This window comes from Colobus angolensis, unplaced genomic scaffold (genome assembly GCF_000951035.1).
Source record: "Colobus angolensis palliatus isolate OR3802 unplaced genomic scaffold, Cang.pa_1.0 Scaffold7, whole genome shotgun sequence".
In the NCBI taxonomy this organism is placed as follows: Eukaryota; Metazoa; Chordata; class Mammalia; order Primates; family Cercopithecidae; genus Colobus; species Colobus angolensis.
This window is the reverse complement of record NW_012120709.1, coordinates 17,002,421-17,020,402: the sequence shown is the minus strand read 5'-3', so window position 1 is coordinate 17,020,402 and position 17,982 is coordinate 17,002,421. Positions and strand designations below refer to the sequence as shown.

Genomic DNA, 17,982 nt, shown 5'->3' with positions numbered 1-17,982 from the left:
AGTACCTCAGTTGAAAATGCAGAAATCACCGGTCTTCTGTGTCCTTCGCGCTGGGAGTTGGAGACTGGAGCTGTTCCTATTCGGCCATCTTGCTCGGCCCCCTCTGTGTTTAGATTTGCTTATACACAGTACTATAGTAAGCCCTTTAGAACTCAGGACAACCAGAATTTGGGATAATCTGATAATTAGTTACATTTAATGATATAAATTTGATTACATTTAAAATATATGCACTGGGTAAAGTAGGCACCTTCATTAATTTCTAAGCTATATGAATATATTTTGGAAGAAACTAGATAGTTTTAGGGGTATGTAGAGGAATTAATGACAGGATTCATTCTCTTATCTATGCTTTTCCTTTGGATAAAATTATTAATCTCCTCAGACCAAAAAAGAACTGTTAATTAGGAATTGAGACTATTTGGTTATACCAATTTTAAGGGATTATTACAGTGTGTTCAGACACTATATAAAAAGAAAGGATTTTTATTAGATTGGTCTTCCTATTTACCATAAATTTTTTGACTAGGAGGGATGGGGCAGGGAGGAAGTAACAGATAAACTGAGTATGAGGGGGTGGAATGGTTTTTATGGTATTATAAGGTCAGGGCCATGATTTTTTATCAGAAGTTAAAGGCAAGGATATGAAATATTGCCAACAGACTTATCTGTTCTAGCTTCATTTAAAACATTTCTGCTTTATCCCTCCTAGAGAATTCAGAAAAATCTGTATAATTTAGTATCATTTCTTTCAAGTGGGATTTATAATGTTGCTGGATTATAATTCTGCTAGTGAACAATTTTATTGTTTTCCATGACTGGGCCTATTCTCTAGAATAGAATTCCTGTCCTTTCTTTCCCCAGGACTGAACTTGCCTAAACTAAAGCCAGTAGAGGTTGTGCCAATTACTTATCTCCTCAAAGCCTCTTGGTCATTCTCCTGCTCAGAAGCAGCTGAGCTAATAATCAGCCTTTGAGATATTACTTTTTAATCATAGACACAGCAGTGTTTTGTGGTTTCCTTGATAATAAGGTTGTCTTTGCAGGGGCATGTTGGAGGTTAAGCCCAATATTCTCTGAGAAGTGGAGGAACATAGCAGAAGTCAGGACTCTAAGGAAGAGATTAGCCTTTAAGAGCCAGGAAGATTGTTTTTCCTTTGTAAAGGGGCCTAACTATGATTTTACGCTCTCTAGGCTACCTATATAGTGAAGGCCTGATTCCACTGCAGTTCATGGATCTCTAACCATCACTGAGTAGGGGGCAGGAGGGAGGACACAAAACCAAAAAAAAAAAATGTGTCCTCATTCAAGTATCAGATGTGAAAGATTTATTGTGACATTTAACTCCTTTTATCTCTAAGGGCTCTGAGAGAGATTACCAATTGTGGGTCAACTCTGGAAAAGAAGAGGCTCCATACCCACTCATTGGTAAGTTTTTGCAAAAGTCTAAGATAGCATCGATTGTGTTTTAATTATAAGTCTAAGTGTCTCTGAGAATTGGTCATATGGTCCTAAGCTTAAATACTATTAAATAGGAAATTTCATGGTGTTCATTTAATAAATATCTGTCAAGGATTTACTATGTACTAGACAAATAATATCTCCTCATTCAAGCTAATGGTATAGTTGGGAAGAGAAATACAAACTTTTCTCTCTGCTTTTTCATTTGACAAACAAGAGTCATCCTGCCAAAGCTTTTTAAATATTTTTCTAAGAAAGAAACATGTATTGGTATTTTTCTCCATACATTTATTTTTCATATTCAGTTTTTACATTTCCTGTTCCCTTACCTACTATGTGCCTCTATGGAAGACCATGTAAAATACAACCATGCATCTTAATTCATCAGTGAGTCTGTAACACCTGCTATATACCCAGAACCTTCCTAAGCTTCATGAAGAAAATCACATTAACCCATTTAGACTCCTAAAAGTCTTTATTATCTGCTACTTCAATAACTTAATTATTTTGCTATTTCTCTAGTCAGATTTTCCAGCATTTGTCATGAGGAATTGTTGATAAATATGTTCCATTTTACCTTATTGAAGCCGTTAACTAAAAAAAATTTCTTGATCAGTAATTTCAGTGTGGTTAACAGAAATAGAACAGTTAAAGGACAGTATCTTTACCAAATCTTGAGATGATGACGATGATAATCATGATGATGACAATTTCTGTTAACAATTTTAAAATGCTTACTACCTGCCAGCCATCATGCAGAGCATATTGTATGCATTATTTCATGTAATTATTTCATTTATCTATGAGGTCACAACTGTGTAATTCAGTGTTTCAAGTGGATCTTAGTAATCTAAAACCAAATTTTTCTACAAATGTATATGCTCAGATTTAGAATACAGAAAGTGATCATGCACAGAGCTGAAGACAAAATCGACTGTATTTCAGATTTTTAATGTTGTCATTTTTGTAATAGTCAATGAGCAATAAAGTTATTAAAAATCAAACACTTAAAATTATTGTTTTAATAAAATATATTAATGAAAACTATGTAGATGGTAACTTTTAGGCTTATGACAGCCCCAAGCTTTCTGACTAGCTCTTACTGAAAAACAATGGGACATAGGACATTATTGTCCCATGATTTAGCAGCAATGCTTAATCATTATTTTAATGTGCTCTGCAGACCTCAATTATAGATTAACTGCCGGCTATTTTGATAAATTTATTTCGTTTTATTGTCATAGAAGCCTTTTTCTGCCTTAATCTCTGGAAGCTGCTGTAGTACTTGATATTAATGAAACATTGACATTGTATGCCTGGACCAGGTGAAAAGGAAGAGTAAAAGTTCACTGAGTTACATTTAGTGATAAGTCAGGAATAGAAGGGAACTTGCTCTCTGTACTTAAAAAATCTACATCACAGTGGTATTTGAGGATCACACTAAAAGGACATAATTACTTAGAATACTAAAGAGTTAAAATCATGTTGTAGTCAGATGTCCAGGGTTTCGTTTTTATAGTTTCTACATTCCTTTTTGCATCTGTTTCTGTGTTTCTGATCCCCTGCAGTCTTCCTTCTGATCATTGCCTCTGAACATCAATCTCAGAGGGCAGCAGTGAGAGGGAAGCATAAATCAAACCAGTCCCAATGCTCTTGAGTAACTAACTATATAACTAATAAAAATTAATGAAATGTTTTTAGGCAAACATCTTGTGTTAAATAATATTAATAATAGTGATACTTGACATATATAGATCCTTATACTTCTGTGGTAGGTAGAAAAAATATTTTAAATCATAGATTTCAGACTGAGCAAGGACATGTATTTGCTGAAAATGTATAGATCTAGTTAATGTCAAAGGAGACAATAGAATACCTTTAATTATCCTTAGATGCACACATTGGAAAAGTCAGCATTATGGAACTGGCAAACTGATCTGTGCATTCATTCCAAACAAGATAATCTTTAAAGATTTTTTTCTTCTTTTTCTCCCTCCTCCCCTTAAAACTACTTTGGTAGGACCACCTGCATGCTGGTCTCCAACTGTAAGAGTATAAATGATCATTCTGTTAAACAAAGGGATTCTTTATGCCAAAAGTACCAGGAGTAAATTTCAGTACACTCCTATTTTGTAGTACACATGCTGACAGTACCAGTCAGCCTGAAGTCTACATTTAACTTTTTCTTTGTGTAGGGCATGAATATCCATATGGAATTAAAATGAGCCATCTTCGAGACACGGCACTCCTGACACCAGGATCAAAGGACTCTACCACCCCTTTCAACCTCCAAGAGCCCTTCCTTATGGAACAGCTCCCCCGAGAGATGCAGTGCCAGTTCATCCTGAAGCCCAGCCGCCTGGCTGCAGCCCAGCAACTGAGCGGTGAGTTGCTTCTAGCAAAAGTTTTCGTTCCTGAACATAAATTTAGTACTCAAACCTCCCGCCAGATGAGATATTTTTTCTCGGAATTTGCTAAGTATTTTGAAAAGGAAAGATGGACTTTTAGAAGATAGTTTTATAAATCAGCAATAGGCATGATGGACTAAGAATCAGCAGCTAGCAGCTAGTAGCAATACAGTCTGTTCCTTCTTTCTTCACCATTCTTTCCCCTTAAACATTATTCCTACTGCAGAGTCAAAGGCACTAAGAGTCAATGCCTTCTTTGTACTGTAATACACTCCAACTGTGTGTTCTCCCTAAATGGTTGCACTATAAAAAGGAGGCTGTCAGTGATGGGTGTCAGAAGATTGTGATGCCCTACCTGGATTCTGGTGCTGATAAGTATGTGAAGACTAAGATGATTTCTACAGAAGTCTCTCCTTAGCCTACTAATCTAATATGAATTCCCTGTGAACATAGCAGTCTCTTACCCACCCCACAATAAAGACTCTGGAATGATAAAAGTGATGTTCAATATAAGAGAACCGCAATTTACCCTAACCCAAGTTTGAGCTTTAAGCTCTGTCTGAAAGGAAGATTGTATAAGCAACAGAAGAAAATTGATACCAAAAAGTATGAGTGAGATAGTAGAAAATTGATTGTGAATTTCTATAGCTACCTTTGTCAGTGTGAACTGGGAGACCCAAGGATTTGTGTTTGCAAAGGACCAAACTTGGACCCCAGGCGTAATAAAAACAAAGGGATGACATAGACCTTGAGAGATCACTGAGACCACCTTCCTGCCACTTGACAGATTATTGGCATCATCTGAGTGCCAGGGGAAAGTCTGAAATTCTTCATCTGTGTGTGATTCAACTGATAGAGTATTAATGAAGAATTAGCTCATATTGTTTCTATCTTCATTACAGAACAACCCTACTTTAAGAAACATTTGTATGTACCCATCTGAACTTACAGAAAACAAATTAAATCAGCACTCATTGTAAGGAGTTTCTTGTGTTGTTGTTGTTGTTTTGCCTTAAGTGTTAATACACACCAAGATTGTTTTAAACAGAATCTCCTCTAATGCATTTAAAGTTGTTTAATTTCTAATTTATATTTCATACTAAAACATAGTTTCTGAAATAACTACATCAAGAAATTGTAACAGCGTTGTGAAACTTATTTTCCTTTTCGCCCCTTTGATTCAAGATTTTGACATTTTATTGGACAAAAAGAGTTATAACCACCATCTGTTTTCTTCAGCCAGCCTTTGTTCATTCTATTTTTCATCTCTGGAAGTTCAGATTCCTTCTGCTTCATTTCAAACCTACTAAACTCTACCACTTTCTCCATCTGTTAGTCCCCCTGTCCATCTTTACTTTCCTCCTTACGCAACTTGAATTCCATGGTTATCGTGATCATCCCTGTCTAGCAGAAAACTTCTGTTTCTTTGACCCTCTTTTCTACATTCCTATACACCTCCTAAAATCTCATCTCTAGATGAACTCTGCATGGTTGGAAGAAATCATGTAGCATCAGGGCTACTCTGTATCATTAGTGACCAACCTTAATGGGCACTTCATACTGGGAGAGTAGTCTTAACTTTGTTTCTGTGCAGCATTCTCCAACTACTTGAATCAACTGTCTTACATAAATTTCTACCCACATAGACATCCAGCCTGTCACTTTCTGTTGATGACCTAGCCTCAAATTTATACTTTACCGAAGTCATTAGTAAATCAGTAGATCAATCATTAGGGACTCCCTCATCTTGCCAACATCAGATACACAAATTTACCTTGAATTTGTTAACAGTCATCTCTCTATAATAGTAAATTGAGATTTTGGACTCTAAAATTTTTTGCTTACCTTGGGTAATTTTGAAAGGGGAACACTGAGACATGATGGTCTTTCCATCCACTAAAATGTGAGCTCCATGAAGGCAGGGATTTTGGTCTTTTTTGTTCACTTCTATATCCCCAGTACCTGCAAAAGTGCCTGGCATATACAAATAAGTATTCAATCAATATCTGTTGAGTGAATGAATAATAGGTCTGTTGTCAGCTCATTAAAGATACAAAGGGTATCTTTATAACTAGACTGAAGAGAATAATAATCTTCTACTCTTCTACCTTTGTACCTATGTTTTTCAAAACTGTTTTTCTGGGTCCTTGTCAACTTTATTTTATAATAATCAGGAATCCTAAGGATTTTAACCAGTTTTTCTAATGATTTGCCCAACTAACTTGTAGGCATCCTTTGCTTCGTTTCTTTCTATTGGAAGTGAGGGTAGATGATTCCAGCTATAAATGATTCATGGTAAATGGGATTAGGGATGGAACAACTATAGACCAGTGATGCCAAGGGCCAGCTAAGAGCATCAGAATCGCTTGTGTAAAAAATTACAGGTGAACCACTAATGTTGTTTCTTTTTAGGTACAAAAGAATTTGATGAGCAACTGCCTTTACCAGTGATTTAGATCAGGGGTCAGCAAACTTTTTCTCTAAGGGGCCAGATAGTAAAATTTTGCAGGTCAGTATCACAAATCAGGGATATTATATAGTGTTATGTAACAGGAGAAAAAAACAAATTTCCACCAGATTTTACTGATAGAATTCAAAATATAACAACAATTGAGTACAATTTTATGTAATACAAATCTAATAAGTGAGAAGTGAATTCTTTGGAGGGATAACATTTCACTTAGTTGGAATTTAAAGTTAGTGATCTAGCCATCAAAATTGAGTACAAACATTCTGATCTATAATAAAATTTTTATATTTCATCTTTGAAAACATATTTTCTCACATAGGTACTGCCAAATACTGATATCATTCTACAGGCATCTAATTTCAGTTCAGCATATGTCTCTTTTACATGGCATTTGTAGAATTTCGTTAGATTCTTCTCCTGATATTTGCCTTTTAGCATATCATTTCATTGCAGATAATCACTTTCAATTGAAGGTTAGGTGGAAGCTCTTCAGTTGCATAGTGAAATGGATTTTGAGATATGGAAATCGCCTTTGCCCTTGTATCGAGAAACACTACTCAAACTGTAGTTTTAACTCAAAAAACATATCTGGTGTAAATTTTTATGTGAATCAAGATCTTGCTTCTTGTTTTAACTTTTGATGGCACAAGAAGTATATAAAGCAGCTTGATACTACTTGTAATTAAACATTCATTGTTTTCCAAATTACTACAGTAAAAACTTTGTATGTAAGCACTGTTTTGTCTCGTAATTTTAGGTTGGATTTATTATGAAACACCATCGTATCTACAGCAAAAACTAACCTTCAAAGCCATTTAGTGTCCATTAATAGAGGTTGAAGGCTGTTCTTCTCATTCATAACAAGTTCAGTCTGGGCCCTGAGTTCAAAATATCACTATGAAACTTTAGCAGTGCTGAGCCATTGAAATGCTGTGTGATAGCATAATGCAGGATAACATTTAGCATCTATTTTTAACAAAAATTCGCAGAACTGACAATAATTAAGTCCATGAGAGTAAATGAAGTTCACTGTTGACAGTACTGATCCAGTAACACTTGATAGATTTCCATATTTTTCAGGCAGTACCACTGATCAAAACAATACAATGAATAATCATAGGTATTAAACACTTTAAATTTTCACAAGCTTTCTAAATTTGTCAAATTACACCTTTTTCTGCTCTACATATTTTCACTACCATGAAATATAACACAGCAGATTCCAGTTCGGGTTGTACTGAATTATTGTTTTCTCAAATGCTTTGAAAATATTCTTACCCATAGTTGTTCTGTGCAGACTATTCAAGGTTAATTCTTCAGTCACTTCAAACTCAGCATTGACTTCTTGACTAGACAACTTAGTGGTATTGGTAACATTTATCACTTCATCAAGAACCAAGGAAAGTCACTTGCCTTGTTTTTTAGTTTACTATTGATATTACTCCTAATGCCCTCAACTATTCAATCATCTAGTCTCACTAAAAGGCTGATAATCTTAAATCTAGTTTCTCTGGACCTCTTTCTTAATCTACTGCAAGCACACAGATTTAATCAGTTCACCATTGGTAAACGGGTAAATGGCTTTCCTTGGTTGGCTAACAAATGAACCACTCAGAAGCTTTTATTGTAGCCTCATTTTTATTTTTGTGAGGAAATTCTGCAGTAATGATATATTTCATTTTAAATATTTTTCTGATCCATTGCTTTCTTATGAGTTGGGAGCATTGTGATTAACCATTGGTCTGTTAACCACTGACATATATTATATTCTGTAACCACAGCTGTTACTTCATTGCACAGTAAACATAATATTTTGCCATTAGTTCCATAACAAAGTTATCTGCATTTCACTTTGCCTTAAAAATTTAACATTAGAAGAAGTCCACTTTTCTTTTATTGTTTTTACATAATAAGTAATAAAAAAGATGTTGTGGTATCATGATACATATGGCATTTGAAACAGTCAAGATGTAACAGAGTCACTGCAATTTGTAGTGCCCTGAGCAGCAGTACAAAGTAATGAATGCACCACATACCATCTCTGTCACAGCTACTGTTACTGAGTGTGAAGTGAAAGCAGCCATAGACATTACATGAATAAGTGTGGTCATGTTCCAGTAAAACTATTCTAGACAATAGAATTTGAATTTTTTTATTTTTTTTTTTTTTTGAGACAAAGTCTCATTCTTGTCACCCAGGCTGAAGTGCAGTGGCACAATCTTGGCTCACTGCAACCTCCACCTCCCGGGTTCAAGTGATTCTCCTACATCAGCCTCCCAAGTAGCTGGGATTACAGGCGCCTGCCATCACGCCTGGCTAATTTTTGTATTTTTAGTAGAGATGGGGTTTCACCATGTTGGCCAGGCTGGTCTCAAACTCCTAACCTCAGGCGATCTGCCCGCCTTGGCCTCCCAAAGTGCTGGGATTACAGGCATGAACCACCATGCCTGGCCTAAAGTTTAAATTCCATATAATTTTTATGTGTTACTACATATTATTCTTTTGAATTTTTTTCAACTTTTTAAAAATGTAAAAGCATTCTTAGCTCACAAGTTATCCAAAGGGAGGTGGCAAGCCAGATTTGGTCCAGGGAGCATAGTTTGTGCCCTCTGATTGAATGATTAAAATATGCATAATTTAAAACATGCCAGCTGAAGTCTCCATATTCTACAAGACTTTGTAACAGAGCTCACACAAGTAACAGCCATCTTATTTGACTTGTCTTCATTCCTTTGCCTGTTACATCTTTGTCATGTTCTAATTTGAGCAAGAGTATCTTCATGCTCCCTTGTTCACATACATACCAGCTATTAACCCGACTTCTAATGGGGAAAAATGAGCTAATACTTCTTTTTCGGCACATAGTATAAACATAGAATTTTGCCTTATTTACCAAGTGCCAGTTGTTATAGTCAGAATCTTTCACACTTGTTTGTGGCCTGTATATTTAAAATCCACAGAATTCATAAATTCTTAAATTGCTTAGTCCTAGGAAATGGGTATTTTGCATAGTCTCTTATGTGGAAAAACATGTCTTGTTTTCTCCCCTGGAAACAAAGGGTTAAAATCTAATGATTTCTGTTAGAATATTGTCTGAGAAAAATATTTTATTTTTAAACTAAATATAAAGCTTTCTCTAATAAGCTTTCAGAAAATATCCCATTAACCAGGATAACCATTGGTGAACATAGTCATTGCCAATCTGTTTTTCAAATTTCTGCTTCAGTGTAGAGAAGGCCTCCTAGTAAACAGCCTTACACTGAAAACATAAGAGCAGTAAATCTTTCAGAAGGCCCCCTCTGAGACTGAGATCTGTAACTCGTCTTTGGAATGGTTGGTCCCCATTGGGAAAGCTCTAGTGTTAATTGTGAAGGTTCAAGATACAGACATTCAAAGTTTTGACCTCAAGGCCCCGCTCACATATTACTGTTACAGGTTACTGTTACCGTTGCATGTTACTATTAGATGTTACTGTTACAACACCTTGGGGTTGTCACTTTTCCGGCCAGAAATCTCTGTGGACAGTGACACCTTTGCCCAAGATTTGCTCAGCCCACTGGGTTCATTCCACCCACTCGGCCTTGCGGGCTGCACTTGGCTCTTACTACCAGCCTGGATCCCATGCCTGCCAGAGGCAAGTCAGATGTGGAGTGGCGAGAGGTGTGTGAGTGAGCCTGGGGCCTGGCCACTGCACACAGACCAACGGCTGCAGTAGAGCTGACAGCTCCACGTGCCTGCATGGGTGCTGGCTGGCTGTGAGGCTGCAGCCAGATCAGTCACACTACCAGCAGCTTCCATGGCTGGCACCAGGGAACACAGTGGTGCCCAGAAGCTTGGAGATGCCAGGAACTGCAGGGACCCAAAGTGGGAGCCACAGCCCTGCTCAGGGAGCTCCCAGGTCTGGGCTTCCCAAAGGGCCACAGCTCTTATCTCCTTCTCTTCACGCACAACGTGGTAAGCAAGGGGCATGTTTCAGCCCTGTGTGTTTGTGTTACCATTCTTTCAGCCTCACCATTCAGTGGGTCCCAAGTTCTCATCCTGTGACCAGGAAGAATGAGGCACACAGACAAGTGAATGGTTAGCAAGATGAAGAGGAGCTTTATTGAACAATAGAACAGCTCAGAGGAGACCCACAGGGGGCAGCTCCTTTCTGCAGCCAGGGTGTCCCATCAAGTGTTCAGCTCCTAGCAAAGAGAGTAGCTCCTCTCTGCAGGCAGGTTGTCCTGTCAGATGTCCAACTCCTAGCAGAGAGGGTAGCTCCTCCCTGTAGTTGGTTGTTTTGTCATCTGTGCAGCTCTCAGAGAGGAGGCCCTGGAATGGGTAGCTCCTCTCTGCAGACTGGTCATCCTCACATCTGCAGCTCTCAGCAGAAAGGAGGCCCTGGAGTGGGTAGTCCTCTCTGCAGCTGGTTGTCAGGACATCTGCTTAGCTCTGGCTGAGCCTAGGAGCTTTATGGGCCTCAGAGGGGAGGAAGAGCATGCTGATTTGTCCATGGGCAGCCATGGGCAGGCCCAGAGAAAGCACCACAAGTTCCCACTCCAGTCCACAGGACTGGCAGCCTGGCCCCCAGCCTTCAGGCCCTCCCTGGCCTGAAAGTAGGCCTCACCAGGGACTCACCCCCTTCTGCCCAGGAACCTTTCTGCCTCCTGCTGCTGTTCATGGTGCCCAGGCTATAGGTGCAAAGAGGCGCCTGCAGGCCAGCACTGAGCTGCCTCAACCCCCCATTGGCTTCCCTGCTATGCTCATTGGCACCCAAAGTCCAGAGCAGGCCAAAGCACCAGGGGGCTGGCATGTCAGCACTGCCCCTAAGTGTGTACACAACCCAGCTGGGCTGCAACAGCACACCTGGGCTCACCCAGCTTTGCACCATGATCAGAGCAGGTGCAGACAGTAGGGAGAAGCCAGGCAGTGGTAGCAGGCACTTCTGAGCCTGCGAGGCCAGGGGTGGCCTTACAGAGCACCCAAGAGTACAGAAATGCCTGTGTCTACAGCTGCAGTTTGGTTGGCCACAGCTGTGTTGGGGGATGGGGGAATGGGGCCCTGCATGTTCAGTGGAGCAAGAGGCCTAGGTCTGCAGCCATGACTTGGGTGACTGGAGCTGCACCTGGGAGGGCGGTGTTCCTGCCTGCTCCTACCTGCCCCCACCAAGAGCATAGGGAGGCCTGATCTATAGCCATGACTTGGGTAGCTGCAGCTCCCGGGAGGGCAGGGCTCCTACCTGCTCTGTGGAGTGAGAAGCCCAGGCCTGCAACCACAACTTAGGTGGTTGCAGCTGTACCCGGGAGGGCAGGGCTTCCACCTGCTCCCAGGTCCTGAGAGCCCAGGGATGCCAGGGTCCATAGCCATGGCTTGGGTGTCTGCAGAGGCACCCAGGTACCTCCCACCCCAACTCAGAAGGGGCAGGGCTCCCACTTGTCCCAAGCCCCTGCCAGCTCCATGAAGTGTGCAGCCCTGGCCATGCCTCCCCGCTACAGCCAGTGTGATGGCAGCAGCTGCTCCAGACAGCCCACTGCTGCCATCATTACTTCTAGGAAATCTTTGTTCTTTCAGGCAGTTAACACTTTATACATATCTCTAGTGTAACACATTTTTTAAAATCACATTATGATTACCTGTTTATATAATCTACTTGTCTCTTTAGACAATGACCTTCTTAAGACCTGGGAACTCATCCCAGGGCTTAGTCTAGTGTATAGAACAGAGTAGAAATTAAATGAAAGATTGAATGGCTTACTCATCCCTAGTATGGAAAAACTTGGAGTGGAAGAGTTCTGGAATTAAATGGAATCTTTGTGAGTGTAGTCTGAAGTAGTTCTTGGAGTTCCAGTCTGTCCTGAACTCCCAGCTCTATGCCCAAAGTAGGTTCACTTTCCACACCTACTTCAGACTTAGGACTGAACTGGAATTGAACTTTTATGGTGGCTGGTAAAATATGGGATACATCTTTTTTTCTACCTGTTTACCCTGTAGTTCCAGTATTCACCTCTGTGTTTTCTACTCTAGGAAAAAAAAAAAAAAAAAAGGTGGGGATATTCTTAATTTGGGAAGTTATATGGCTGGAATAGAATTTCTAACATTTTTGTTATGATTATTATTATATAAACACAAAGTTTTAAGCACTGTAAATTTTAACATTCAGTTATCTAATTTAGGCATGTAAACACACTAACTTGAATCTTGCCAGGGACATTTAGGAAAACTAGATTTACTTGAATTTAGTTTGCTTTACATTTATTTACATCACTCATATTTTTTATAGCAATAGCACGTTTTTTCATTAGCCTTTGTGACATTTAGAAAGTAAGATCTGTGCATTAAAAGCTCTGTAAGAAAGTAAACTTTAATGAAATTCTTTTCTCTCAGACCCAGAGGAATCCTGAACGCTCAGGTTGAATGCCGTATATGTAGCAAAAGGCATGGCTACAGCTGAAAGTATTTATGATAAAGGACTCAATTTCTACTTTATCCTCTGTCAACACTCATAGGGTAGCTAAGTATATAACTTTTTAATAGAGCATTCTTAAGTATGTGAAAGCTAAAAAAAGTCAAATAACTTTTTATTTTGTTGGGAGACCGAGGCAGGGGATTGCTTGAGCCCAGGGAGGGGTTTGAGACCAGTCTGGGCAAACATAGTGAGACCTCATCTCTAAAAATAATAATAATAATAAATAAAAAATAAAAATCAAGTAAATGTGAGCAAACCACGACTGAGCACAAGTACTCAACATATATATTCATATATATATTAAGCACACATTTGCATAGATTGACCTTGCTAATACAGGAACCCCTTCCTGGACTTCAGAAAAGGTTTAGTTTCCTTTTCTGTTTTTGTTTTATTTTTTAAATAATGGAGGTTGGGAATGTCAGAGCAGGAAGAAACTGCTTTAGTTAAGTGGAGTATTGGTATTCCTTCATAACTGGATACCTGCTGAAGGCTGTGAAACCACATGGAGAGGAGGTGCAGAGAGGTTGTCCTCTTTGTGGGGAAGAAGATTGGTATCTCTCAGCATTCATCAAGATCACTGTTACAAAGTAGTACTTTTCAGAGACTGTCCTATATAATCCTTTCAATAAGCCTTTGAGGGCTAATTCATATCCTTTACATTTTAAGGTTGAGGAAAGAAAAGGGGTAAAGTAACTTGGTCCAAATAAGTGAACTGGGAGTACAGAGAGGCTCCTGACTCTAGAGCCAAAGAGCTTTACATACCTGTATGTGTGTACATCAGTGATGCATTTGCTGTATTTCAAGGAAGTGATGTGTAGATGATGGTCTTAAGGCCATTTGGTAAAATGTTGCTTATTTATTTATCCTCCCACAACTTGGCTGTTTAAATATTGAGTTAAGTAGGTTATTCTAAGGAAATAAAATTCTAAGGTTTATTATAGCCAAACAATATAGAAGACTTCTTTGGAATTAACATGTCTAATTCCACTGAAATGACAAGACTGCTGACTGTGTCCTCCTTAAAAAGATCAATCCTTCAGTATTTCATTATCAGGGAATGTTGGGAACATCATCTCTGTGTAAGTTTGGTTTGGTGTCATAAAGAACAGTGCCACACAGCGAGTCTGATTACCAATTCCCATGCACTCTCACTGGAGAAAAAAGGAGTCTAACCATGAGTGGGCACTGCCTAGGCATTACGGCTCCTCAGATCTCAGTTCTGTCAACCTTAATTGCAAGCTTTTTTGAATCTGCCCCCATGAATACAAGCTTCAGGGGTTAGCCAGAGATGTGGGCAGAATTTATACACAATATTTAGGGCCCCCACTATCAGGTTTTCTTCTTTCTGGGATCCTCCCTCACTTTCCAGCTGTGGGTACCTCTGTCTCCCTTCTCTAGTTCTTCAAGCCAGTAAGAGTAGAGGTTTCTTCTCAACTTTTAGTCACCCCCATTACCCTGGGGCCTGCTCTCAGCCTAAAAGCTGTAAGATTAGAAAACTGACCCAGTGCTATGCCATTCCCTTCATCCGAGTGTCACACTTTGACCTCTATATCTACCTTCTTTTGTTCACTCTTTAGTGCCTTCAGCTAGGTTTATTTTGGTTGGTTTTCCAGAGTTTATAGTTGTTACTTGTGTGTATCTGTTGGGAAGAGGGGACAGAGAGATCAGCCACTTTTAAAAGTGGAACCTTAAAGAGCTTTTTGTGTATTAAATCATAAGCAAACCTGTTAAACGTCATATTAAAATTAGACACAAATGACACCAAAAACATTTTAGCACTATAGTATAAAACCATACCTTACTATTGACCTTTCTTCTGCCTATTCTTTTTCATGTTGTCTTTTTCTACTTAAATCTCTCCTCAATTTCAATTATTGTTTAATAATGATTTAGCAAGTACTTACTAGATGGAAGGCACTATGCCAGATGCTCTTATCTGTTAAAATCTTGTTCATTCAAAATCCAAGTCAAATGTAAACACTCCCAGGATCACCCCCTCCCTCTTATTGACCACATGTGATTTACTTTCCTCTGAATGCTTTTAGTACTTTGTTCCTACCTTATGACATTATATTTATTAACATACTTGCTTTTCTCCCCACCCCAACCAGTTCTTCATCTCTATTAGATTATAAACTTCATCAGTAACAGCAAGTCTCACTCATGTTTGTGTCTATCCATGCTGCCTTAAACATACTTTAAAGTCAAGAACTGAAAAGAAACATAAAAGTCTGCAGTTGCAAAGAAAGAAAAAAACTTTAGGACATTAGCTTCCTGTCTGTGTTCTCAAGAGGAGAGTAAGATGGCAGATACTAAAGCATTATTTCTAAAGAACATCTTAACAGAGAAAACTCCTCTCCTCTTTATTCTCCCCACTTCCCTTCTCTTCCTTCTTCCTCCTTTTCCCTTTCATCTTGTCCTTCTCTTACTCCTGCTTCCCCTTCCACCTTTATCTTTCCCTCTTCACATTTCCTTTTTTCCTCAGTATTTAACTATAGTCTTATTTAAACTTTTCATATGCTTAGTTTCCTCTTTAAAATGGGAAAATAAATGGGTTTGTATGAACAGACCAGTGATGTCCAAAAACTGGGTGGGAGAAGAACCCAAATATTTGATTCTTCCTTCATTGATTTGTCTTTCATTTATAAGATACCATAATGAAATTTTATAGGTTGAATTTTCAATGACAAAAGCCATATATTAGCATCTTTTTCTCTTTGAACCATAGCAACAAACATACCATAAAATGGAAATTATAGAAATAAGATTAAGTGAATGAAACTCATTTTTCTAATAAGCTCACTTCTTCCTTAGATTCAGGTCATAAGACATTTAAAAGGAGAAGATCTATCATAAACTGGGCCTTCTGGCGAGGTTCTAGCACTCACCTGGACAACTTGCCCACATCGCCAACATCGCCTATGCCAGGACAGCTTTTTGGAATTTCTCTGCCAAATATTTGTGAGAACGACAATCTGCCCAAACCTATCTTGGTAAGGCTCATTTTGGTCTTTAAACTGATGGGAAAGGGTGTTTGGGAAAGGAGAGCTCTGCAAGGTAAATCTATCCCCAAATGGAAAAATTATAGACACCATTGTCTTTGGCTAAGAATCTTCATTATTGGCCAGGCGCGGTGGCTCAAGCCTGTAATCCCAGCACTTTGGGAGGCCGAGACGGGCGGATCACGAGGTCAGGAGATCGAGACCATCCTGGCTAACACGGTGAAACCCCGTCTCTACCAAAAATACAAAAACTAGCCGGGCGAGGTGGCGGGCGCCTGTAGTCCCAGCTACTCGGGAGGCTGAGGCAGGAGAACGGTGTAAACCCAGGAGGCGGAGCTTGCAGTGAGCTGAGATCTGGCCACTGCACTCCAGTCCGGGCGACAGAGCGAGACTCCGCCTCAAAAAAAAAAAAAAAAAAGAATCTTCATTATTATTCCTCCAAATAACAAAATCAGATTTAGCTACTGTGAAATCAGAAGGAAGACATAATAGGAAGAGATAACCTAGTCTGCTGATTTCAGGAAAGAGCCACGTAAGCCTGCTCAAATAAAGTAGAATTTGCTCTGTAGACAGAGAATTCACATTATTCCTCACAAATCCTTTCTTGAACGTCACATTGTTCTCAAAGTCTTCTTTGATCATTGTAGCAGCAGAAGCTACTCAATGTTACACTTAGGTTTTTAAATCCATTTTATTTCTATTTCAAGTGCTCAGGCATAAAGATACATTCCCTGGCATTTGTTTATCTTTTGTATATAGAGTGGGTCAGATGAAAGCCACTGGGTTTATATTATCTCCAGTTGATATTTTAAATAATCACTGCTAATCAGCATTTATTGAGTCTCCAGTATCCTTCAAGCACTATAGTAGATATATGGCATTTTGTACTGTATTATGCATCTATAAATGCCAGACACTTGTCTAGCCACTTTGTTTATTCTTCACAACAGATTTAGGGGATAGTTATTATCGTGTCGTCATCCCATCCCTACTTTACAAATTGTTTTAAAGCCTCAGTACTGTACTCAATGTTACACAGTAACTAAGTGGCATAACTAGGTTTTGAATCCCATGGATTGCTTGTCTTCGAAACCCATTCTCTTCTTACACTGTAAGCAGAGGACATAGTGATAGAAAGCAAAATTAGAGGACACTTAAAACTCACTCTCTGAGCAATTTTTAGGAATACAGTGCATTATTAACTATAATCATAATGTTATATAATAGATCAGGTGACCTTATTCTTCCTAACTGAAATTTTATATCCTTTGACCAACATCTCCTCAACCTCACCACCACCCCCAGCCCCTGGTAACCACCCTTCCACTCTCCAGAAAGGTAACTTTAATTTTTCCAGCCATTTATTTAACTCCAATCCTTCAGTGCTTTTACCCTAGCACACCCTAGCCTCTGGCATCCAAAGAGGGCGAGTATACATTGCCTTACTTGTGTGTGTGAAGTATCATTTTGTTTATTTTCCTTTGCTTCTCCATAGGATATGCTTTTCTTTCTTAATCAAAAAGGACCACTCACCAAAGGTATCTTCAGGCAGTCGGCCAATGTGAAATCCTGCAGAGAACTAAAAGAGAAATTGAATTCTGGAGTTGAAGTACACCTAGACTGTGAATCTATTTTTGTGATAGCATCTGTCTTAAAGGTAAGAAGAGTCCTCCCTTTATCCACCCCATGGTGTAGCTCTAGAGAAAGAAAGAGTGTTTTACTTTTTCGTTATGAACATTATTTCTATCTGCAAAGACCCATAATAGATTTAACATAATTTTTACACTAAAAAGTGTTTTAAAAACATTTCACAAAGTCAACATTGGACTTTAAAAGCTACCACTGATGATATAACATATCAAATATGCTTTTTAAATATTTTATCCCACACTGATCTCATCTTTACTTCTGCCACTCCATATAAAAAATAAAAATTTTAAGTTGAAAAAATCAAAAAACACACATATACCAAAAGAGACATCCTGCTTATGATTTCCTCACTATCTCACTACGTTCTTAATGAAGGCAGTTTTAAAATATAAACATTAAATGTTTGAAAATAGTTAAAGAAGTTTGCCATAATAAACATTTGCCTCACAATTGAAATAAAAAATTGGGGCGGAGCAAGATGGCCGAATAGGAACAGCTGCAGTCTCCAACTCCCAGCGCGAAGGACACAGAAGACCGGTGATT

General features: G+C 38.8%; 1 protein-coding gene across 6 annotated transcripts in view; it reads left to right on the top strand.

The window, feature by feature from the left end:
* Window positions 1-17,982, top strand: part of ARHGAP20 (Rho GTPase activating protein 20) — a 133,998-nt gene that overhangs the window by 97,646 nt on the left and 18,370 nt on the right. For all 6 annotated transcript variants that reach the window (XM_011926695.1, XM_011926692.1, XM_011926694.1 and 3 more), the window contains 4 exons: window positions 1,362-1,428; window positions 3,657-3,845; window positions 15,602-15,780; window positions 17,285-17,446. In XM_011926695.1, the coding sequence (XP_011782085.1) occupies window positions 1,362-1,428; window positions 3,657-3,845; window positions 15,602-15,780; window positions 17,285-17,446 (597 nt within the window). The remainder of the gene's footprint in view (window positions 1-1,361; window positions 1,429-3,656; window positions 3,846-15,601; window positions 15,781-17,284; window positions 17,447-17,982) is intronic.